This window comes from Salvelinus fontinalis, chromosome 6, assembly GCF_029448725.1.
Source record: "Salvelinus fontinalis isolate EN_2023a chromosome 6, ASM2944872v1, whole genome shotgun sequence".
Lineage (NCBI taxonomy): Eukaryota > Metazoa > Chordata > Actinopteri > Salmoniformes > Salmonidae > Salvelinus > Salvelinus fontinalis.
The window spans coordinates 78,013,755-78,039,542 of record NC_074670.1 but is presented as its reverse complement, the minus strand read 5'-3'; the positions used below and the strand labels follow the sequence as shown (position 1 = coordinate 78,039,542).

At 42.8% G+C, this 25,788-nt stretch overlaps 1 protein-coding gene across 2 annotated transcripts; it reads right to left on the bottom strand.

Annotated features, from left to right (window-relative positions):
• Positions 1–8,785: 8,785 nt before the first annotated feature.
• LOC129858496 (matrin-3-like) lies at positions 8,786–25,758 on the bottom strand. Of its 2 annotated transcripts, none has more exons than XM_055927768.1 (20): positions 25,704–25,758; positions 23,665–24,667; positions 23,250–23,311; positions 22,953–22,991; positions 21,703–21,809; positions 21,171–21,235; positions 20,904–21,020; positions 16,441–16,566; positions 16,066–16,248; positions 15,767–15,906; positions 15,019–15,661; positions 11,817–11,943; positions 11,500–11,642; positions 11,265–11,393; positions 11,066–11,188; positions 10,803–10,933; positions 10,290–10,611; positions 9,904–10,063; positions 9,581–9,696; positions 8,786–9,402 (listed from the first exon to the last, which is right to left on the bottom strand). In XM_055927768.1, exons 2-20 carry the CDS (start codon positions 24,454–24,456, stop codon positions 9,340–9,342), a joined length of 3,588 nt encoding a protein of 1,195 aa, XP_055783743.1. In that variant the 5' UTR covers positions 24,457–24,667; positions 25,704–25,758; the 3' UTR covers positions 8,786–9,339. The 2 variants fall into 2 exon arrangements, with proteins under 2 accessions (XP_055783743.1, XP_055783744.1); XM_055927769.1 differs by having other exon boundaries at positions 15,767–15,891.
• Positions 25,759–25,788: the final 30 nt, after the last annotated feature.

The following is a 25,788-nucleotide window of genomic DNA, read 5'->3' as shown; positions in this document are numbered from 1 at the left end:
TAAAAAGCCTAAAAGAGTAGCTGATTGGTTCTGTTTGAGATTTCAGTTTCAGAGTTATAGAGTGTTTCCTTCTCTCCTCTCTCTCTTCTCCATTTGAAACCAGAGGTCAAATGTCCATTCAGTGTCGTGGATTTAATTTGGAGCTGCGCTTACTTATTCTTGGTCCCCTCTCCCCCTCTATCCCTCCGTCCCCCCCTCTGTTTCAGAGAAGTGAGGTGACAAAGCGAGGTCGTCCATGGGATTATTCCCTTTAACCTAGGCTTTATGTACTGATCTGGTGCTGGGGGACATGTGGGGCAGGAGAAGAATGCAGGTAGGGTGTTTACAGGCTAGGCCAGCCAGGCCTCTCCAGGCATGTATGTGTGCAACAATGCAACTCACAGCACAGATTTGCATAACTCTATGCTAATCAACACAATCCCGGGTTGTTTCAGATAATTGGGGCCGCTAACTGTAATGCAATTGTTTGTGTTAGTAGGCCTCTCCTTTTGCACTAAACAAACTAGCGACCAATTATTCTACAATAGTTATCCCACGGGGAGGCTGGGGGTAATATTTCCAGATTAGTCTACATGGGTGAGTATCAAAGGTTTGTATGTACCATGTTTTGTCAGAGATTTAGGAATAAGGAGAATCATTTGTGTTACAAAAACAGGGTAGCCACGCATTGCATGAACTACTGAGCTTTTCTGCGTGTGCGGTTGATGATGTTTGTTCAGTATAAACTGAAACCATATACACTATATATACAAAAGTATGTGGACATCCCTTCAAATTAGTGGATTTGGCAATTTCAGCCACATCCGTTGCTGACAGGTGTATAAAATTGAACACACAGCCATGCAATCTCCGTAGACAAACATTGGCAGTAGAATGGCCTTACTGAAGAGGTCAGTGACTTGTAACGTGGCACCGTCATCAGACGCCACCTTTCCAACAAGTCAGTTCGTCAAAATTCTGCCCTGCTAGAGCTGCCCCGGTCAACTGTAAGTGCTGTTATTGTGAAGTGGAAACAAGCTCACAGAAGAGGACCGTCGAGTGCTGAAACACGTAGCGCGTAACAATCGTCTGTCCTCGGTTACAACACTCACTACCGAGTTCCAAACTGCCTCTGGAAGCAATGGCTGGAATGGTGTAAAACTTGCCACCATTGGACTCTGGAAAGGCGTTCTGTGGAGTGATGAATCACCACCTGACAGTCCGACGGACGATTCTGGGTTTGACGAATGCCAGGAGAACGCTACCTGACAGAATGCATAGTGTCAACTGTGAAGTTTGATGGAGGGGGAATAATGGTCTGGAGCTGTTTTTCATGGTTCGGGCTAGGCCTCTTAGTTCCAGTGAAGGGAAATCTTAACGCTACAGCATACAATGACAATATGGTAACAGTTTGGGAACGCCCTTTCCTGTTTGAGCATGACAACGCCCCCCGTGCACAAAGCGAGGTCCGTACAGAAATGGTTGGTCGAGATCCGTGTGGAAGAACTTGACTGGCCTGCACAGAGCCCTGACCGCAACCCAATCAAACACTTTTGAGATTAATTGGACCGCCGACTGCGAGCCAGGCCTAATCGCCCAACATCAGTGCCCGACCTCACTAATGTTATTGTGGCTGAATCTCAGCAATGTTCCAACATCTAGTGGAAAGCCTTCCCAGTGTAGTGGAGGCTGTTATAGCAGCAAAGGGGGGACCAACTCCATATTAATGCCCATGATTTTGGAATGAGATGTTCAACCAGCAGGTGTCCACATACTTTTGGTAATGTAGTGTATCTATAGCTGAATGTAATTAATTTTGATTCTCACATAATCAAATTTCTGTTCCACTTAAACAACCATGTGTGACAATACAACATATGTTATCAAACAAATATATTTATAAAGCCCCTTTAACATCAGCAGTTGTCTCAAAGTGCTTTTTAACCAACCTATGCAGTCCCTAATTGGCCTAGCCAAGGGACAAGTAATAGTAAACGATTCCTCCTATGAGCAAAATACTCTGCAGAAGAAGAAAGTCTCAATGACTCCCTATTGTTCCAGAGAGCCCTCAGAGCTGCTGCCTCATCAATACACCCAGAGAGCCCTCAGAGCTGCTGCCTCATCAATACACCCAGAGTCCTCAGAGCTGCTGCCTCATCAATACACTCAGAGTCCTCAGAGCTGCTGCCTCATCAATACACCCAGAGAGCCCTCAGAGCTGCTGCCTCATCAATACACCCAGAGAGCCCTCAGAGCTGCTGCCTCATCAATACACCCAGAGAGTCCTCAGAGCTGCTGCCTCATCAATACACCCAGAGAGCCCTCAGAGCTGCTGCCTCATCAATACACCCAGAGAGTCCTCAGAGCTGCTGCCTCATCAATACACCCAGAGAGCCCTCAGAGCTGCTGCCTCATCAATACACCCAGAGAGTCCTCAGAGCTGCTGCCTCATCAATATACTCAGAGAGCCCTCAGAGCTGCTGCCTCATCAATACACCCAGAGAGCACTCAGAGCTGCTGCCTCATCAATACACCCAGAGAGCCCTCAGAGCTGCTGCCTCATCAATACACCCAGAGAGCCCTCAGAGCTGCTGCCTCATCAATACACCCAGAGAGCCCTCAGAGCTGCTGCCTCATCAATACACCCAGAGAGCCCTCCGAGCTGCTGCCTCATCAATACACCCAGAGAGCCCTCAGAGCTGCTGCCTCATCAATACACCCAGAGAGCCCTCAGAGCTGCTGCCTCATCAATACACCCAGAGAGCCCTCCGAGCTGCTGCCTCATCAATACACCCAGAGAGCCCTCAGAGCTGTCAATAGACTGAGACACTGGATCCTTCTCTCTGCACTAATCTGGAGGTGTCTTCACCTTCTCAAGCACATCTCTCCCAAGAGAGACACCTCTCATCGGACCAGCTAGACAGACACCTCTCAAGTGTGAGACACTACTGAACTGGATTCAAAGGGGTGTAAGGCTGTGAGGTCCCCATCCAACTCAAAGTACTCAGTGACAACAACATCAATGAAGAGACCAAGGCCAGTTCAGTTCACAGAGCCTCTCTGGTCTCTACAGCTATCTATGGTCTTAATTAATCCTTGTGGGATCCATTCACAGAGCCACTCTCCTAGTCAGTCAGATTTAACAAGCCCTTTGTCTCTGTTTACTCATCAGGGAGGTTCCCAAAGTTCCAAAGGCCTGTATTTTAGTTCAGGAGGTCCTGTATTGTAGTTCAGGAGGTCCTGTATTTTAGTTCAGGAGGTCCTGTATTGTAGTTCAGGAGGTCCTGTATTGTAGTTCAGGAGGTCCTGTATTGTAGTTCAGGAGGTCCTGTATATTATTTCAGGAGGTCCTGTATTTTAGTTCAGGAGGTTCTGTATTTTAGTTCAGGAGGTTCTGTATTTTAGTTCAGGAGGACCTGTATTTTAGTTCAGGAGGTCCTGTATTTTAGTTCAGGAGGTCCTGTATTTTAGTTCATGAGGTTCTGTATTTTAGTTCTGGAGGCCCTGTATTGTGGATTCAGAGGCCCTAGTTGTAGTTCTGGAGGTCCTGTATTGTGGATTCAGAGGTCCTAGTTCTAGTTCTGGAGGTCCTGTATTGTGGATTCAGAGGCCCTAGTTGTAGTTCTGGAGGCCCTGTATTGTGGATTCAGAGGTCCTAGTTGTAGTTCTGGAGACCCTGTATTCTAGTTCTGGAGGCCCTGTATTGTGGATTCAGAGGTCCTAGTTGTAGTTCTGGAGACCCTGTATTCTAGTTCTGGAGGTCCTGTATTGTGGATTCAGAGGTCCTAGTTGTAGTTCTGGAGGCCCTGTATTGTGGATTCAGAGGCCCTAGTTGTAGTTCTGGAGACCCTGTATTCTAGTTCTGGAGGCCCTGTATTCTAGTTCTGGAGGCCCTGTATTGTGGATTCAGAGGTCCTAGTTGTAGTTCTGGAGGCCCTGTATTGTGGATTCAGAGGGCCTAGTTGTAGTTCTGGAGACCCTGTATTGTGGATTCAGAGGTCCTAGTTGTAGTTCTGGAGGCCCTGTATTGTGGATTCAGAGGCCCTAGTTGTAGTTCTGGAGGCCCTGTATTGTGGATTCAGAGGTTCTAGTTGTAGTTCTGGAGGTCCTGTATTGTGGATTCAGAGGCCCTAGTTGTAGTTCTGGAGGCCCTGTATTGTGGATTCAGAGGCCCTAGTTGTAGTTCTGGAGGTCCTGTATTTTAGTTCTGGAGGTCCTGTATTGTGGATTCAGAGGCCCTAGTTGTAGTTCTGGAGGCCCTGTATTGTGGATTCAGAGGTCCTAGTTGTAGTTCTGGAGGCCCTGTATTGTGGATTCAGAGGTCCTAGTTGTAGTTCTGGAGGCCCTGTATTGTGGATTCAGAGGCCCTAGTTGTAGTTCCGGAGGCCCTGTATTGTGGATTCAGAGGCCCTAGTTGTAGTTCCGGAGGCCCTGTATTGTGGATTCAGAGGTCCTAGTTGTAGTTCTGGAGGTCCTGTAGTGGGGATTCAGGGGCCCTAGTTGTAGTTCTGGAGGTCCTGTATTGTGGATTCAGAGGCACTAGTTGTAGTTCTGGAGGTCCTGTAGTGTGGATTCAGGGGCCCTAGTTGTATTGTGTATCATCAACCAACCACTGACCATCTCAACATGGACCTCTGAGGAGATAATACGAAGGACAAACACGGGAAAGAGGAGCTTGATTTGAAATGAAGAGCTCTTAACAAGATCAGGCTACTCCATGGAGCTTGGCTGTATCACAAGTACCCGGTGTTAAAAAAAAGAGAGTCTGAACAAAGACTTTAGGAACAAAGATAGACTTGATGACCAAAGAGTTTGAACAGTTACAGTGTATAAGAGCAACTTGCTCACTGATTTAACACTTGAATGGGCTGATCTTAGACCAATTAAAAAAAAAAAAATCTATAAAAGTCTACTATACAGGTCATAGACATCTCAGATTGACAAATGTTCCGTCTAGGATGGATGTCTGTGACATCAACCAGAACATTTCCTTGGTTGCTAATCCATACTTGTCCATGCAAGACTCTTAGAATCAAGCAATGGTTGTGAAAAAAACGTAACATAACATTGCATATGCCACCTATGTCGGCCACCAAGTGCATCTATGTGGGAACAAGGCCTATGCAACTTGAACTAAGTTTGAATAGGAAGCTACTCCTAGCCTGGGGATATTTTCTCCGGAGCCAGTGATCCTTCTTATTATTGTTCAGTGGACTGGATCGGCCAATCACAAAACACGGTAGCACATTGAGAAGGCTGCATGGTGGAGGGCATCGGTTAGGTGACGAACAGACTGGCAGTGAGAATGAACTTAATCCCTTAAGCCTCGTGTTGGGGCTTGTCTGTTCTCTCTCTCTCTCCCTCCCTTCCTCCATCCCTCGACAGAACACAGACAAAAAGCAACAAGAGCACCTCAATCTACTTGTTCCCAGGAAAAACATTTTTTCACACTTTTCAGAAATGCATTTCACAAACTTGCTCATGCAGATTTTTATTGCGTGTATAAAACATTGCCTTCTAAACTTTTTTTAACTTTTTTTTTTACCTCAGTGTATTTGAGGGTGCCTTCAGTAATATCTAAACAGAAGCCTTTAAATGGTAATCATAAACAAGATAATTATTTATTTGGAAGAGTATTTTTTGTCAGTTCATTGCATTGGAATTTGAAGATAAAGATCTTTCTTCATTAGCCACAGGAACACATTCAGATTTATGTCTGGCAGGTGACACCTGAGGATAAAGTGTCACTTAAGGGATAGAGGCAACAGCACTTTACAGTGATCCCTTTACCTTGAAAAGGTATCCTGCTTAAAGCTAGGATAATACGATTATTACTCAAAGGTGATTTAGTGGCCAGGATGGATTGGAGTGACTGATTTCAGGAGGATTTTGGGAGCAAATGTTTGTAATCAACCCTCTTTGTTTCCAAGAAACTTATGATAGTTTACAGGAAGGCCAGCATGAGTCTAATTCTAATGTAACTTCTCTTTCTGTCACACAACATGGCCATTATCAAATGAATAACCTTTTTTTTCTTGATTTTTTAAAACTTGCAACCAATATTCTGTAGATTCTATAAACCTGCAAAACCCATGAACAGCCACTGAACATGTATAATAATGCTGGTACCATTATGCTGCAGTCCCAACAGATCAATCAAGAAAGAAGCATTAGATTTGGGCAACAGTACACATGTAGGCCCTATACTAATATCACGCAGGGTCATAGCCAAAGCCTGATAATGAGATGCAACGAGGGTGTGCCTGCAACACACCAGGGTCATGAACTTGTGACTCTGCTGGGACATCTGTACACATTCTCCCACTGCGACTCCAGCACTCTCCTTGATATCAAGCCTAATGGTATAAAACCTTGCTTGGTGCTCTCCTCTGAAAGAATTTGGCACCCAGACAGAATAGGAAGTCCCCAAGGAGAGGAACCTCCTCGGGTTAGGCACGGACAACCCTTTTTGTTCGGCGGACTCCCCGCAACAAACCCCAAAATATTTGTGGACATCTGCCCTGGGCTCATCTACATGCATAGTCCCAGCCTGGGGGTTGGTGACCTGACCGGGAGACAATGGTGGTGCAGTCTGATCTATCACCACTACTGCTACTGCTTTTCTATCCCAGCTCAAAGAACAGACTCTAAAAACTGGAAGGAGAGAAAAGAGTAAGTGAATGTCAGGACCTCTTTTCAGGGAGGATAGATACAACTTACACTTTGGTTTCTCCTCCCTTCAAGCCTCCCACGAATTATAATTTTTCACTGTGCAGGCAACCAAACCTTTGTCCATAGGCTGCCATTCAAAGGGAAATTGGTGTAGTATAGGGCACTGGATGAAAAAATAGGATGTATCCATCCGGATGAAAGGTGGATTTGGTGGCCCCTAAATTATCCTCTAAATATCTATGCGAGGAGATTTTTGATACCTCTTAAATGAATGTCAAATAAAAAGTTGATAGATTTACACAAATTTGGTTTGTTTTTGTGAAATGCAGCATTTCAATTAACATTGCTTTGGGAAGTCACTGGGAAAAGTAATAATCACAAGTAAATCCTTAGAAAAACAATCATCCTTAATCCTGTTGAACAATACCACCATCTTCTGGTCACAACATGAACTGTACGTATAAAGTGCATACTTCCCAACATTCTACCCATTCTCCTCCAGTAACACGGCGCAAACATACACTGGAAAAATAAATAAACGCACATTTCTAAAAATCTTTTTTTTGCTTTGTCATTACGGGGTATTTTACTGAGTTAACGTTTAAATACAGTGCATTTGGAAAGTATGCAGACCCATTCACTTATTCCATTTTGTTACGTTGCAGCCTTATTCTAAACACAATAGTGTATAACGACAAAGCAAAAAGAGGTTTTAGGAAATGTTTGCTAATGTATAAAATAAAATCTGAACTATCACATTTACATAAGTATTCAGACATTTACTCAGTACTATGTTAAAGCACCTTTGACAGCGATTACAGCCTTGAGTCTTCTTGGGTATGACGCTACAAGCTTGACACATCTGTATTTGGGGAGTTTCTCCCATTCTTCTCTGCATTTCCTCTCAAGCTCTGTCAGGTTGGATGGGGAGTGTTGCTGCACAACTATTTTCAAGTCTCACCAGAGATGTTCGCTCGGGTTCAAGTCTGGGCTCTGGCTGGGCCACTCAAGGACATTCAGAGACTTGTCTCGAAGCCACTCCTGTGTTGTCTTGGCTGTGTGCTTAGGATCGTTGTCCTGTTGGATCCTTCAACCCAGTCTGTGGACCTGAGCGCTCTGGAGTAGGTTTTGATCTATCTCTCTATACTTTGCTCTGTTCATTTTCCCTTGATCCTGACTCGTCTCCCAGTCCCTGCCGCTGAAATACATCCCCACAGCATGATGCTGCCACCACCATGCTTCACCGTAGGGATGTTATTGGCCAGGTGATGAGCGGTGCCTGGTTTCCTCCAGACGTGAAGCTTGTCATTCAGGCCAAAGAGATCCTTCTTGGTTTCATCAGACCAGAGAATCTTGTTCCTCATGGTCAGAGTCCTTTTGGTACCTTTTGGCAAACTCCCAAGAATGCTGTCATGTGTCTTTTACTGAAGAGTGGCTTCTGTCTGGCCACTCTACCATAAAGGCCTGATTGGTGGAGTGCTGTCGAGACGGTTGTCCTTCTGGAACGTTCTCCCATCTCCACAGATGAACTCCGGAGCTCTGTCAGAGTGACCATCGGGTTCTTGGTCACCTGGCAAGGTCGTTTTCCCCCGATTGCTCAGTTTGGCCAGGCAGCCAGCTCCAGGAAGAGTCTTGGTGGTTCCAAACTTCTTCCATTTAGGAATGAGACAGCCACTGTGTTCCTGGGGTCCTTCAACGATGCAGACAATTTTTGGTATGCTTCCCCAGATCTGTGCCTCGACACAATCCTGTCTCTGAGCTCTACGGACAATTCCTTCGACCTAATGGCTTGGTTTTTGCTCTGACATTCACTGTCAACTGTGGGACCTTATATGGACAGGGGTGTGCCTTTCCAAATCATCTCCAATCAATTGAATTTACCACAGGTGTGCTCCAATCAAGTTGTAGAAACATCTCAAGGATGATCAATGAAAACAGGATGCAACTGAGCTCAATTTCAAGTCTCATTGCAAAGGGTCTGAATACTTATTTAAATAAGCTATGTTTTTATTTTTAATCAATTTGCAAACATTTCTAAAAACCTATTATCTTGGCTAAGGAGAAATGCTCACTAACAGGGATGTAAACAAATTTGTCCACAACATTTGAGAGAAATAAGCTATTTGTGGGTATGTAAAATGTCTGGGATCTTTTATTTCAGCTCATGAAACATGGGACCAACACTTTACATGTTATGTTTATAATTTTGTTCAGTGTACTTCCTCAACCAAGCAATGCAATTATCTGAACGTCTGCATGGGAGGCATCTATAAGTTCAAATGATCAACCAAGCTCCTTTATTTAGACTCTAACCCTAAAATAACTGGTTACATTGTTTCTCATCTCTGCATCGCAACAGTTGGTGAACATTCAAAAGACAAGCATCTGAGAGGGATGAAGTCCTACAACTTTAATATAAATCAAAAATGCCTCTTGCACTTACATTTATAGCAAGATGAGTTGTCAGAAAACATTAAAACAAAACCAGGCATACAAAACTCAATATATTCTCCAGATCCCGTCATCGTTGGTTCCTCCTGGTACAGTGCATTGGTTAAAAGTAAAACTTAAAGGTGTATAGCTAAACATGAAAGGCTAAAAAAAACCGCCGAAACATCCATTCTAGGGTTACAAACTAACTCTATCCATGCATGAACACTTGATCAACAGTTCAGCACGTGTAATATCCTACACAGGAGTCTTCATCCCTGTGCTACTTTGAGCTTTGGCCTTCTCTTTTTCCAGATGTTTCTGAAAATAAAAAAAATGGGAACTGCATTTAGGTTTCAGAGGATATAATTGTTCTTAAGCGGAACACTGTTTGATACCAAGCGAGAGACGTATTGGTGTGTTCTGTGTCAGAGCTTTAAATGACTGCTTATATATTTTGGTATATCTGTTAATTGACTAAAATATTGTATATGTTTACCTTGAGTTTTTGGTAGTGAGATTGACTGCTGCAGTGAACCTTCTTGGCTGTCTCCTCATTGGAATAGAACAGGAAACAGACTCTGCAGTAGTACCCCATCTTCACATACTCAACACCTGCAATCAGACAACAGAGTCACTATGATGTTTGTATATAACGCGTGAAATATACAGTACATATATAGTTCTAACTTTGTTTATCATTAAGATAAGAAGTTGCCTCACGGAAAAAGATGGTTATTCTATATGTTATTAAAAAAGGTCGTCCTAAACACATAGAAACCCCTTTCCCTCTAAAGAGTATTAATCTCAGCATGTCCTTACCCACTGGGTTGTTAGGCTCATACGGCCCCAGAGGAACCGGGCTGGTTGATGAAAGCTTCCCCTCAGCCTGGGATGGTGTGCTAGCAGTCTCTCCATTCTCGTCAACGCTCCTCACACTCACTATGGAAATGGGCGCTTCGTTTTCCTCCATTTTGATGTTCTACAGCATAGAGCAATAGAGAGTCAGTTCCTTAAGATACTACTTTTGGTTGACAAACTAAAACTGCCTCGGAGGTTACATCCCAAAATGGTGTCATATTCCCCATCAGATCATCATAGAGGAATTGCTGATGATGACAGCGAACTACGTTTGACCTAAGCCCCATAGGACTGTGATCCGTAGTAACACACTATAGTGAATATGGTGCCACACCAGATAAACTTACCATGTCAGTGTCTATTTCGTGTACAGCTGAGTTCCCAGAGGGTTGACCGTATTCCCCCTGGACCTCCTCCTCCTCCTCCTGCTTCCTAACCTCTACCTCACTCTGCTCAGTGTGCGCCTCCATCTCCTCCTTGTCTTCTTTGTCAGGCTCGTCTGCCGAGGATGCCGCCGTCTCCTCTCTGGACTTCTTGACTGGAGGTTCTTCATCCTGTTTGGCTGAGCTTTTGGCTGCTGAGCTCCGGTGGGAGCTCGTTTCACTGCCTGATCGCTCCCTCTTCGACGGCCTCTTCTTCTCCTCAGAGTCAGGGCCTGGTGGTCGGTGTCTAGTGTGGGAAAGAGCATTTAATTTCAATTCAACTTTAACGTCCCAGAAGGGCAATTTGGTTTAAACGTTACATATTTTACATTACATCACATACCGTACAAAGATAAGTATTTAGTAGTGACAAAAATAACAAGTTGAAGTGTACAACGCTCACAGCAAATACACCACATGTTGTTTGGTTTGACTCACCCGTATTTGAGTTGTTTGTACTTCCTGCTCACGTACACCGTTAGCCGCTTGCCTTCCAATTTAGGGGGCGTGTCCTTGTAGGTTTCAGCCATTCTCTCAGCGTCCTCTCCACGTTCCATCTCAATGAAACACTAGAAATTAAAGAATAAACATACAAAATAAAACATGTGATTTTTACCATATCCCACTCATTCACCCATGAGGCATTCCAAACAGCTCTGTAGCTGAAGAGAGAACAACATTTTGAAGTCATATGTCATTACCTCGTTGCGAGATCTGTTCAGGAAATAGCGTCTCACTTTGCCGAACGGCTCAGCGATTTTCAGGAGGGAGGCATCGGAGGATTTGAAGTGTGGAATCTGTCCCACGTATACCACTCTCCCACTCTGCAAGAACAGGAACATTACAAACAACATCTACAGTAGAAGGCTGTCAAACTGAATCTTCATGTACGGCGCTCACCTGAATGGTAGCGTATGTCTGTGAATGGTAGATTTTCACAGATTTCCCACACACAGTTGGTGTTACATTCCCACTGTAGAAATTGACCATTGTTTTTGCCTCTTCTTCCGAAGTGAGTTGCAGAAAGGCCTAGATTCACCAACAAAAACATAGATGTTGTTGGTGACGTCCATCATACTGTTTTTGCTTCACTGTCAAATTAATTAACGAATCAAATCAAATCAACTAACTTTACCTCAGGTCTCACGTCAAGCACCAGGTGCTGAACTACTGTACCGAAGGGTTTGGCCAGGGCCAAGATCTCATTCATAAAACCATAGGCCCGTTTAAACCCCACAACGTTGACCACTCTCAATCCACCAATTTTCTTAGAGCTTCCTGCAGAGAGAATGAGAATTACACAACGGTTTACTTTTCCAACAATAGTTGCTGTAGCCCATTTTATGTGGGCCGACACTGTAACAATGGTTTTCAATTCCACAGACGCCGTCATCAATCATCCTAAATTAAATGACCATATATCATGCTGGAGGTGAAGTTAATGTTGTTTACCTGAAGATGAGTATTTTTCTTTGGATGAGGAGTCCTGTCTCTCCAAGTCCTCGTCCTCTGCCAGCTCATCCAGAGTCACAAAGTCATCCATGTTCTCTGGGAAATCCTGCTCCATGCTGCCCTCTTCCTGTCGGAAAGGAACAACATGTATGTCAACATATTAGTTACATATTCACTACCATTCAAAAGTTTGGGGTCACTTAGAAATGTTCTTGTTTTTGAAAGAAAAGCACATTTTTAACCATTAAAATTACAGCAAATTGATCAGAAATACAGTGTAGACATTGTTAATGTTGTAAATGACTATTGTAGCTGGAAATGGCAGCTTTTTAAAATAAAATATCTACATAGGCGTACAGAGGCCCATTATCAGCAACCATCACTCCTGTGTTCCAATGGCACGTTGTGTTAGCTAATCCAAGTTTAACATTTTAAAAGGCTAATTGATCATTAGAAAACCCTTTTGCAATTATGTTAGCACAGCTGAAAACTGTTGTTCTGATTAAAGAAGCAGTAAAACTGGCCTTCTTTAGACTAGTTGAGTATCTGGAGCATCAGCATTTGTGGGTTCGTTTACAGGCTCAAAATACCCAGAAACAAATACCTTTCTTCTGAAACTCATCAGTCTGTTCTTGTTCTGAGAAATGAAGGCTATTCCATGCGAGAAATTGCCAAGAAACTGAAGATCTCGTACAACTCTGTGTACTACTTCCTACATAGAACAGCGCAAACTGGCTCTAACCAGAATAGAAAGAGGAGTGGGAGGCCCCGTTACACAACTGAGCAAGAGGACAAGTACATTAGTGTCTCTAGTTTGAGAAACAGACGCCTCACAAGTCCTCAACTGGCAGCTTCATTAAATAGTACCCTCAAAACACCAGTCTCAACGTCAACAGTGAAGAGGTGACTCCGGGATGCTGGCCTTCTAGGCAGAGTTCCTCTGTCCAGTGTGTGTTCTTTTGCCCATCTTAATCTTTTTTTTTTTTATTGGCCAGTCTGAGATATAGCTTTTTCAAAAAGAAAAAGCTATATCTCAGACTGGCCAATAAAAAAAAAAAAGATTAAGATGGGCAAAAGAACACAGACACTGGACAGAGGAACTCTGCCTAGAAGGCCAGCATCCCGGAAACACCTCTCCACTGTTGACGTTGAGACAGGTGTTTTGCAGGTACTATTTGCAAGTTGAGGACTTGTGAGGCTTCTGTTTCTCAAACTAGACACGAATGTACTTGTCCTCTTGTTCAGTTGTGCTCCCACTCCTCTTTCTATTCTGGTTAGAGACAGTTTGCGCTGTTCTGTGAAGGGAGTAGTACACAGCGTTGTACGAGATCTTCAGTTTCTTGGCCAGTTGTATTGCTTCTTTAATCAGCGTAACAGTTTTCAGCTGTGCTAACATAATTGCAAAAGGGTTTTCTAATGATCAATTAACCTTTTAAAATGATGAACTTGGATTAGCTAACACAACGTGCCATTGGAACACAGGAGTGATGGTTGCTGATAATGGGCCTCTGTAGATATTCCATTAAAAAAATCTGCCGTTTCCGGCTACAATAGTCATTTACAACATTAACAATGTCTACACTGTATTTGATCAATTTTATGTTATTTTAAATGGACCAAAAATGAGCTTTTCTTTAAAAACAAGAACATTTCTAAGTGACCCTAAACTTTTAAACGGTAGTGTATATCAACATATTAGTTACATATCCAATATATATATCAACATATTAGTTACATATCCAACATATATATCAACATATTAGTTACATATCCAACATATATATCAACATATTAGTTACATATCCAACATATATATCAACATATTAGTTACATATATGTCAACATTAGTTACATATCCAATATATATCAACACATTAGTTACATATCCAACATATATCAACATATTAGTTACATATCCAACATATATGTCAACATATTAGTTACATATCCAACATATATGTCAACATATTAGTTACATATCCAACATATATGTCAACATATTAGTTACATATCCAACATATATGTCAACATATTAGTTACAGATAATGTGTGTGTATATATATATATATATATATATATATATATATATATATATATATATATATATATATATATCTTGAGAAATTGGTTACATATTCTAAATATATGTGGACATATTAGTTAAATATTTAACTACCGTAATTGCTGGACTATTAAGCGCACCTGAATATAAGCCGCACCCACAGATTTTTTTTTATTTTTTTATTTTGTACATAAATAAGCCGCACGTGTCTATAAGCCGCAGGTGCCTACCGGTACATTGAAACAAATGAACTTTACACAGCCTTTAAAAGAAACACGGCTTGTAACAAAAATAAATAGGCTTTAACGAAACACGGCTTGTAACAAAAATAAATAGGCTTTAACGAAACAGGCTTGTAACATTTTTTTTTTTAAATAGCAGTAAACAGTAGCCTACCAAGAAAGTCCTTGGTCACTATCTTCCTCCTGTGCACTGAAACCACTGAAGTCATCTCCTTTGGTGTCGGAGTTGAATAGCCTCAGAATTGCTTCATCCGATGTTGGATCGTTTTCATTGCGCTCTCCTCACTTTCATCCGGAGGCAAACTCATCCAAGCCTCATTTTCTAGTTCGGGCCATCTGCTTTTCTTTCCTCTGAAAACTTTTGTCTTTTTGCACTAAGTCAGTTTCTCACGCTGCTGTTTCCAACGTCTTATCATCGACTCATTAAGGCTCCCGTGCAGCAGCACTATTTCCTTTTCCAACAGCCAGATCGATCGCCTTCAAATTGAAAGCTGCATCCTATGCATTTCTCCGTGTATTTGCCATGATGAGGGTGACAAAATGACTACCGTAATCAGAATGATGGAAAGTTTGAGCGCGCTCGATTTACATCACATTATGTGACGGTGCTCAGTTTTTTGGCGGCATGAATTTGTGAAAGCGGGAAAAATCCATAAATTAGCCGCGTCATTGTATAAAGCGCAAGGTTCATAGCGTGGGAAAAAAGTAGCGGCTTATAGTCCGGAAATTACGGTAATATATGTTTACAATATGGACAACAATCAGAAAAAGTAGATAAGTAATTGTGCTCAACAGAACTTAGTCTCAAACTGAACAAAACACAAGAGTAGCGCCAACTTGTAAGCAAGACAAATATAATATTTTCTTGAACTATAAGAGTTTTCTGTTGTTGACCTACCTGATCTGCGGGTAACTGTTCTTCATGCATCTCTGAGCCCTCTGCTGGCTCTGCCGACGGCGAGTCATCCTTGTCCTCGGTCTCTGGCGCATCTGTAGTGGCTTCAGTTTCTATCTGTTCACTCTCAGTCTCTCCCTCTGCTTTCTCCTCTGGACCAGGCACTGTCCCGTCCTCCACCTCTGACCCCTCAGCCTTCTCTGTGACATCACTACTGCTCAGAACCTTGGCAGTGCTCGGAACGTCATCTGAGTCCGGAGCAAGTTCCTTCTGCTCCTGCGATTCCAGACTGGTGTTGGCAGCAGTCTCTGGGTCTTCCGTCACGGCTTCAGCATTGTCCGCTGACGGCCCAACATCATGTGAACCCTGCTCTCCCTCTCCTTCGTACTCCTCAGCTTTATCTCCCTCCATCACACCAGCCACCACGTCCCCTGACCCCACTCCCTCCTTTCCCTCCCTCCCTGACCCCTCTCCCTCTCTCCCTGCACCGCCGTCCTCTCCTTTTGGTGGTTCCTTCGTGTCTTCTTTGGCTTTGCTGCTAGAAGAAGAGGAAGATTTGGTGCTCTTGGAGGAGGAAGATTTGTCTTTGGGCCCAGTACTTCTCCTTCTCTTGTCATCCATCAGTTTGTTGGAGCGATTATTCACACTGTTACAGACAGACAACAATCAGTCCAGAAAGCTCTGTGAAAAAAAGGACAACTAAGTCCTCTAATATGATAATGAAGCACTGAATCAATCTTGGAATTCTTACTTTAAGGTCTTGTACTTGGTACAGATGTTTAAGCGGACACTCTGTCCCTGGATGGTCAGTGGATTCAGAGTGTAGTACTTCACCAACATCTCAGCATCCTCTGCAGACCCCAGCTGAACAAAAGCCTTGGAAGACGAAGACTAACAATACATTTTAAGCATTCATGACACATCCCAAAAAAAAAAAAAAAAAAAAAATACTGAGAATAATATAATACAAATAACATGTGCAATTTAGCAGACGCTTTTATCCATACATTAGTATGATTTTTATACAAAACAGAAGAGTAAGACTTTTACCTCTGCAGTTAGAAACAAGTGTTTCTGCACGGTGCCGAAGCGCCGCGCGATGGTGAGGAGTTCCTGCTTCTTCTCATCCTCACGCGGCAAGTTGGAGAAGAAGACTACCTGCGATTGGGTCGCTGGCGCTGGCTCTTTGCCTAGTTTCGCCTCTCGGTTGATTCTCTCAGTTCTGCGGTCTTTCTGTATTCAGAAAGAGGAACATATTACGTGTACTGATCTGCATGCGTGATCACTCCTTGAATTGAACGGGGTAGTTAACGGTCAGCGAAGTTAGAAACGTGAGCTGAGTGATTTGAGGTATTTCAATCTACACAGCAGATCGATACAGGCAAAACTAATGAAAATAGATGAATAAGGGCATTCCAATATTACCTGAATCACCATGAGTTCTTTGGACAGATATAAAGTGATTTGTTTCCCATTCAACACCGCTGGGTTCTGCTGGTAGTAGCTCACCACATCCCTAGCTTCCTTATGAGTCTCCATTTCTAAAAAGGCCTGTGAAGTAGAAATATGCACCATGAACCCTACAGGACCAGTCAGCAGGTGCTCTAAAACAACGCCATCTGTTTACTTCTGTTAAATGGGGCAATAAGAACAAGTCAAGCTTTAGGAAAAACATTTTTTTTTTTTAAACCTAAATCTTCAAAGACAGTTACTCTGTTATTCAAAGTAGAGTTCGCATTGTGATACGTTGATTTCTGTTGTACCGTAATACGTTACTGGTTTATTCCCACCAGGGATGCACGATATATCGGTGAACATATCGGAATCGGACGATATTAGCTAAAAATGCCAACATCAGTATCGGCCCGATGTCTAGTTGTGAAAAAACGTTATCAAAGCTGACGTGCATACCTATATAACGTATGTACATGACGGAATGACGCCACGTAAAATTTTGCGCTACACGTGCAACACAGCATTCCTAACCCAGCCCACAATGTCTGCTGTGTGGATCGAGCAGTCAACAAGTCCAGCAGTCATTTGAAAGAGTAAGAACATTTCAGCGAGACAACTCAAAGGCGAAATCCATTAACGCCAAGATAATGGAATTCATTCCCTTGACAATCAACCGTTCTCTGTCGTGGGTGATGTTGGCTTTCGCCGACTGGTCAAGCACCGGTACACACTAACGTTACCAAGTGCGCTATTGTTCAGGTGTTTCCCTACCGGAGTTACACAGTTACACACTTCACTGCTATTAGTTTCACGACATACTATGGAACGCCGGTTGGGTCTTTGCGTGTCAAAAAAGATACACGTCAAATAACACTATTTGACAATAACACTATTTGACGCGTCAAATAAGCTTTTAATTTGACACGTCAAAAAACACAGTTCTATTATAGAATGTTGTGTGTTCTGAATTTGCACGTGCAAGCCGAGCGCCACCACTACTATCAGTAGCACTGACAAAGCTGAACAAAAAAAGTCTGCCAACAAGCAAACACCGGCCACGAACGATGTGTTTACAATACCGCGTTGGTAATAAAGCATTATTTGTTCGACCGCAACTTCTGGGATAGCTAGCTAGCTTTAGTTTGGTACCTAGCTAGCACCAATACAACCAGCCTGAAAACAATTACCAGTAGAAACTGCAGTCATTTTCATTATTCTTAGCAATGATTTAGGAATCTTTGTAAGTATTAACTAGGTTGCCACTTGTTGTTCGCCTATTGAAATTGAACTTCAGTTCATGAAAATAAATAGCTAGCCAGCTACATAGCTTTGGACAACATGGTTAACATTATAAACAGCCGGCTAGCTTCATCTAGCTAGTGAGGCTCGAGCGGATCGGGTTATGTGTTGTTAAGCTAGCCACAATAAGAATTAGGCACAATAGTGGAATTTGTGGTTTGTCTTCAAAATAAAAGTACCTCTTTGAAAGTGATGCAGAAGGTTACAATTGGTGGAATCATGTCATATTTAGACTAGATAATGTTAAACAAGGTTGGAATGTGATGCAATGAAATGGTATCAGTCTTACTCTGTGACACCCACAGAACACAATGGTGAAGAGTTTATGCAAATATTAGCGTTGTTGCTCTTATCTCGGGACTGTGACTGTGTGAAATCACCTCCCCAGTCAGCCTATTGTGTGTATTGACATTCATATTACCTAAGGATTGGGGATCAATGAAATGGAGTAACAGTCTCCTTAATACCCAATATATATTTTCCCAACGACCTCCTCAGAGTTTACAGACTCCAAAACATCCACGCAGTATTGTTTTTCCTCTGTTCAATACACATAGATTGACAATAAATATGGCTCAATTCAGTTGTTTCAGAGTCCCGCAATAAGAGCTACAATGCTAATGTTCTCTGGGTGTCACTGAGTGGACTGATACCCCATGTCATTAGGGTTATTTAAGATTACAACTAGCTATATAGTTAGCTAAGCTACTGAAATAGATGTCATTTTGCTATGTTTTTGGGGAAGAACATCAATGAGCTAGCTAGCTTTTTTTATGACCAGCACTGTAGGTGTGCCAGACAACTTCACCAGCATCATAGCACAGGTATCGATGAATCGTTGTGACGTGAAATTCGAGTGATAGTGTAATCCATGTGTAATAACTACATAAGAAAATTAATGAACGAGTTCAATTATTATGTGACGTAGTTATTCAGGTCCTGATTGGTCAACAAGCTTATTTGACACGCAAAGACCCAAAAAGCATTTCATAGAAATCCTGGTTGAGAATGAAACGACTGAGCAAATGAACAACGAAACAGCACAGCAAGTAAGTGAAAGAATAAGGTTTTGCTTATGTTTTACTGGTAATGGGGACATACGTAAATGCCAACACAATAACTTTTTTGGTCAGTGTGGTGTGTGTAACCTTTAACTAGGCAAGTCAGTTAAGAACAAATTCTTATTTACAATGACCGCCTACCCCGGCCAAACACGGACGACGCTGGGCCAATTGTGCGCCGCCCTATGGGACTCCCAATCATGGCCGGATGTGATACAGCCAGGATTCGAACCAGGGACTGTAGTGATGCCTCTTGCACTGAGATGCAGTGCCTTAGACCACTGTGTCCATGTGTGTGTTATTTAACTAGAATGATTAAAAGGCCGCTAAAATGTTAAATATGGGTTATCGGTATCGTTTTTTTGTTGGCAAGGAAAATATCAGATATCGGTATGAGCCAAAAATGTAATATCGGTGCATCACTAATTCCCGCTACACAATAAATATTAGGCTACCATTTAGCCATCACTCATTCACTAGCCAACCATGCTACCATTTAGCCATCGCTCATTCACTAGCCAACCATGCTACCATTTAGCCATCGCTCATTCACTAGCCAACCATGCTACCATTTATCCATCGCTCAATCAATAGCCAACCATGCTACCATTTAGCCATCGCTCATTCAATAGCCAACCATGCTACCATTTAGCCATCGCTCATTCAATAGCCAAACATGCTACCATTTAGCCATCGCTCATTCAATAGCCAACCATGCTACCATTTAGCCATCGCTCATTCAATAGCCAACCATGCTACCATTTAGCCATCGCTCAATCAATAGCCAAACATGCTACCATTTAGCCATCGCTCATTCACTAGCCAACCATGCTACCATTTAGCCATCGCTCAATCAATAGCCAAACATGCTACCATTTAGCCATCGCTCATTCACTAGCCAACCATGCTACCATTTAGCCATCACTCATTCACTAGCCAACCATGCTACCATTTAGCCATCGCTCAATCAATAGCCAACCATGCTACCATTTAGCCATCACTCATTCACTAGCCAACCATGCTACCATTTAGCCATCACTCATTCACTAGCCAACCATGCTACCATTTAGCCATCGCTCATTCAATAGCCAAACATGCTCTTACATTTTACATTTTAGTCATTTAGCAGACGCTCTTATCCAGAGCGACTTACAGTAGAGTGCATACATTTTATTAAATTTTTACATACTGAGACAAGGATATCCTTACCGGCCAAACCCTCCCTAACCCGGACGACGCTATGCCAATTGTGCGTCGCCCCACGACATAAATAGACAAGTAGACTATGACAGTATGGGTAGGCTACAGTATTGCTGTGCGATAGGTGTGACATCGTCCAGGCAGGAGACAGAAAAACAATGAATTAATAAAGTAAATATTGAACAATTCATATTTTTTTATAGAAGTGTTGGCTGTAGCATTTACTTTAAAATTGTTCAACAGGCCAATAACTCGTACAGAATGCGCAGCCAGTGTTTGGCACCCTCTATAGGCTGCATGCATTTTAGTTTCAAACCAACTGCAAAAAATTCTAAACATTCTGCCCACAGCTCTACAGAAATGTGATAATTTGCCATAGAGCTTTAGAAACTGTCATGGTCCTGTTCCAAATCATAGAGCAAATGAGGGCGTTTTTGTTCCCATTAAAAGGTGAACGGAGGGCGTTTTTGTTCCCATTAAAAGGTGAACGGAGGGCGTTTTTGTTCCCATTAAAAGGTGAACGGAGGGCGTTTTTGTTCCCATTAAAAGGTGAACGGAGGGCGTTTTTGTTCCCATTAAAAGGTGAACGGAGGGCGTTTTTGTTCCCATTAAAAGGTGAACGGAGGGCGTTTTTGTTCCCATTAAAAGGTGAATGGAAGGCGTTTCTAGGCAAGGTTATAACACTTGCTCACGAGTGCAGAAATATAGTATGGCTCTGACATATCAATGGAAAACATATGTATATGTTGCGTGCGACAGTTTGATAAATCGCAATAATTTGTTGCGCACGCAAATCCTAAAATCTCCACGTACACAAGAATTTTTGTGAGAAATGTATAAATGAGACCTCGGGCACAAAGTGTCGCGCTTTACCTTGTTCTTCAGTACCAGGTGTTCACAGAGAGTTCCAAAGGGTTCAGCCAGGGCAAACAGGGCTTTGTTAGACAGAGGACACCTGTCATATTTGGCCACCACTACTTTGCTTCTGATCTGATGAGGAACACAGTTACAAAACAGGTTGAATCCACTCCTTTCACACCAGTAAATACATTTTGATTTGTGGACGAGTTACTTGGTCACTGCATTACAGTAAAGAGAATTGTATTTTATCAAGATAATATGACAAATAAAACACATTACCTGCTTAGGTGCAATAAAGTGTTGATGTGGCTTGCCTGATCCAATGTTAGATCCAGCACCACCACCTAAACGAAATAATAACACAGGGCTTTTATATATACGGCTTTTCAAGGACCCACAGTCACTTAAATTACAACAGTGGCCAGCTAAACAAAAGCAAACATGGATTGCTAGCTTACTTTGTCTATAGAGTGATTACAGGGTCAGGAAGCCAATATGTAATTTGAGTGAACTAGGCCTATCCCTTTAATGATAATGATTACATGGTAAGGAATAAAAAAAAAATCACCAGTAAGTGAAAGCAATAAGCATACATTGGTTGCGTGCGAAAAGGCACCCTATTCCCTATATAGTTCACTACTTTTGGCCAGAGCCCATTAAGGAAGTAGTGCACTACTTTTGGCCAGAGCCCATTAAGGAAGTAGTGCACTACTTTTGGCCAGAGCCCTATGGGACTCTAATCAAAAGTAGTGCACTAAAAGGGAATAGGGTGCCATTTTAGACACAGACGTAATCTTTCACACAGCATTACCCCAGCCGGAGGTCATGCGGCCTCCTCCAGCCTGCTGCCCACCGCCCATGGGGATTGGTCCCAGGAGACCGGCTGATTGATTTGTCTCCAGTAGATGAGACCCACCGCTGAAAAAGGGACAAACATGAGATTCAGTCTACTATTATACAAGGCTGATTCATCCACGTATTTAAACGTGCAACTGCACTTCCTGATTTAGCCTCATTTTAGATTTGATTCATTAAGAAATGGTAGCGGCCATTACTGAATTCAAACTCTAGTTGGTTTCAGGGTGTGGATTGATGTGGGTGTCTCGTGTGTTTGTGTTCGCAGATGGGAAAAGTTAGACAAATTATTTCCACAATTAACTTTAGCCGTCTGGTGTGCGACCGTGGTAAATTTGGTTTGACTTTGGATAGCCTATCTCCGGGGCTAGTGAGGGACCGTCAATCAATTACACAATGTAAAAGTCATTGTTTTAAGTCATTGAAATGTGGAGCTATTTGGATTTTAACATGTACATAGTGTAATTTACCGATGGTCCCCAACTAGCCCATAGGGATATCCAAATTCAACCCTGATTTACCACAGGCATTACGATCGGGTGGCGTGCAACTGCACTCCGAATTGATGATTACTGGTGTGCTGCCAGCTGTGGGCAGGATTAAAACAAAGCCAACTTTCATTTATGTTGTGACACAGTCACGACTACAAGTCTCACAAAACTCTGTTTTGGACAAGATTGCCTTTATGACCAAAATTATTCTATTTACACTTTGTAGTAAATTTTGACATTCGAATAAATGTTTCACACTCATATTGATGCCACACAGCCTTTTTTTTAAATGAGAAGTCGTTATTTTAGGGGTAGTTGCTCTTTAAAATCAAACCACCTGAAAGGTTCTGGTTTACTGTGTTCTTATGTTCTTGGGACTAATATTTGCAAACATGTTATAACAACCGGCGTGTGTGTGTGAGAATGTTGTATTTAACGAGGCAAGTCAGTGAAGGACAAATTCTTATTTAGAATGACGGCCTACACCGGCTAAACCAGGACGAAGCTGGGCCAATTGTGCGTCGCCCTATAGGACTCCTAATCACGGCCGGTTGTGATACAGCCTGGATTCGAACCAGAGTGTATGTAGTGACGCCTCTCTAGCACTGAGATGCAGTGCCTTAGACCGCTGCGCCACTCGGGAGCCCAAGAAAGAGAAAGTGAGAAAGAGAGAGCGAGAGCGATTGTCTGCGTGTGTGTGGGTAGACACACATACCCTCTGCTTGTGGCCATGTGTGGATCCCATTCTGGGTACCTAAAGATCATGGGAGAATATATATATATATTTTTTAATGGCTGGTGGTAGCACACATTTTTATTATAAGACAACAACAACAAAAAAAAGTTCCTTTCTTTCCCCCCCTCTTTTTACAACAGGCAGGGGAAAAGTTGTACACAGACGATTCAGTGTGTATCACCTTCTTCAGTGTTTATCTGAACATTAGTGAAAATAACCTCGTTGCTAAAAGGACTATACATTACGTAGTGTGTTTGAATAGAAAGAGTAACTTACATTTGCAGGAGAAGCCTCTGGTTTTCTGCATGGCGTAATCCATCCGTGTGCTGGTTCCACTCCTGCAGACCAAGATGAGGATGAGTGACTGATTTAGTGAATACATACACTGTATACATCAATTGGCTCCCACACCAATTAGAAAGCAAAGGGTGATTAAACTACGGCTCTTCAAAAGGAGAAAGAAGCTGAATAAGTGGAGATATGACGCTAATATAAACAAACTTGTTGAACCATTACTTTTTGTGTACAATAGGATTGGCTTTCGTCACTTGATCATAAATTCTGGTCTTGAATTGAAAAAGTGTCCGTGCGTGCATGACAGCAGCAATCAAACTGAGATCAGAGTAGACAGTGTGTGTGGATGGATGAAACAGACAGGTAAAGTGGAAAAGGAATTGGAGTTACTACTCACCATGGTAGAATGCACGTCAAAATCACAAAGAGAGCACACATGGGGAAACATGTGAGGTATAACTCCTAAGAAGTCCTGCACTTTGCCTTGGGACGGGGAACTCATTCTCCTGGTCATAAAGACACTGTCTGCCGCTGAGGGGGGACCCGTGCCCATACCGCTGTAGCGATCATGTGAAAGATCTGAATACCACGCTGGATCTCTTCCACCACTGCCGTGGCCATAGTCGAGTTCATACCTTCCAGCTGGAGTGTCTTGGATGGAATTGTAGCCCAAGTCTCCTTGCTGAGCGTGGGCCGAAGCTTGCCCCATGGAACCACCCAGTCTTCCAACACGCATGTCATCCCAGTTGTCTCTGTTGGCTCTGTATGAGGGCTCAGAGGAGAGCCCAGACAGGTCCCCTCTAGAGTTGCCTGCCATGCGTCTGTCAGAATCCACCTTCCGGTTCTTAAGCTGCATAATAAGTTGAGGCAAGGACTCCACACTAATGTTTTCTTCTGGGATCTGTGCCAGCACGTCTAGGTCAGCGGGCGACAGGCCCAAGCTGGCAAACAGCTTCATGGAGTTGCCAATGTGGTTGCCACCACGACGGGACAGCTGCGGGTCATGGTCGCCCTCACCACCACCCATACCTGTGGACATGCTGTGCAACTGTCTGGAGGTTGAGCCATGATGAAGGCTGTCTGAACGCTGTTCATTCATGCTGAAGTTGAGGGTCTCAGCAGCAGCCAGGAGCCCGCGTCCCACAGCAAAGCCTTTCTGAGAGCTATCAGATGGAATCTTCTGGGACATGGCCACTCTCAAAATGGCTGACGTGCTCTAAACCAACTCAACGTGAAACTCCACGGTACAAGAACAGAATAAGGAAGCAGTTAAGGGAGGGCCAATTTAAGTCTTTGATCGAAGGGAAGATTCAGTCAATTCAAAAAGAGACAACGACGTGGCAACAAGTCAACGTGGATGAGGAAAAGGAAAACTCTCCTCTTCATCTGATGGAATATTTCTGCAGAAACATAATGGTGAAAGTGTAGGGTGTAAGTTCTTGTCTGCCACCCTCCTCCACAGTTAGCATGGGGATATGGAGGTGCAAACAACACTGTCCGCAGCCAGGTTCAGTTAGCCTACAATGTACAGATAGCAAGTGTGGAGAGGAGGGCCCAATTCAAATAGTAGTCAATTGAACTGTGTTCAGAATCAGAATGTTACGTTTATATGAAAGAAACAGGAAGAATCATTTACAAAGCATTGAAGAGAGACAACTCACAGAAAAGGAGGGAAATGTACAGCAAAGATTCAGACGTGAATTGACCTCATACGAAAGTAGAGGAAGATACTGTGTATCATGAACTGTATGTCATAGCCAGAAGAGAAGATAGATTAACCCATGTTTGATCTTCATAAAACAAGGACAATGCTCACACTTTATCAGATGACCAACAATAGGCCGAACTGCAGTGGACACAACTTGACATGAATTGAAGAGCTAAAATTTGTAGCTACTAGGTTACAATGAGCAGTGGGGTTTGTGATAAAAAATGGAATTTGGATCCAGTCTCTGATCGGGAAAGACTTGGATCAAGCTATAGCAAAGACAAGAGTATAGAGAATATATCGCAACATTAGCTATTCATCTTAAAAACAAGTTGCTAGCTAACACGAGATGCAGCTAACCGCAACAGCTTTAGTCTGTACTGCAGCTGTGCAGCCAAATACATTTGCACTCAGTGTGTGAATATTTGCTGAATTCTGTGCGTATTAGATATAAAAACGTTGTTTGAAGATGATAGCAACTAACCAAATGTTAATATGCAACAGCAGAACCACATATTTGATGTGAAAGGCCTCTGGCCTAGTTGGCTTGCGAAGCTAATTTGATTGCGGAATCTAGCTGCATGTTTTCACGATGAGATGTACATTATGCTACAAAAAAAATGTAGTTCTCTGAAAACAATATATAGTTGTAATTTGTAACGTTAGTTATTTTATATTCAAAACGACGTTTTTCCGAGGTTAAGGAGCTCAGTGTTTATTGTCCTTACCTGCGCAGGCGGGTTCACGCTGCGGTGACGCTATTGCGAGCCAAGGAGTATGCGCCCTAATCACGTGGGAGGGTCATACGATTCG

Coding starts and splice junctions, on each gene's coding strand:
- LOC129858496 (XM_055927768.1), bottom strand. CDS start 24,456: ATGTCCCAGAAGATTCCATCTGATAGCTCTCAGAAAGGCTTTGCTGTG. Junction 21,021..21,170: donor ACTTTATTGCACCTAAGCAG/GTAATGTGTTTT, acceptor GTTCCTCATCAG/ATCAGAAGCAAAGTAGTGGT. Junction 10,064..10,289: donor ACGAAATAGACACTGACATG/GTAAGTTTATCT, acceptor TCTATGCTGTAG/AACATCAAAATGGAGGAAAA.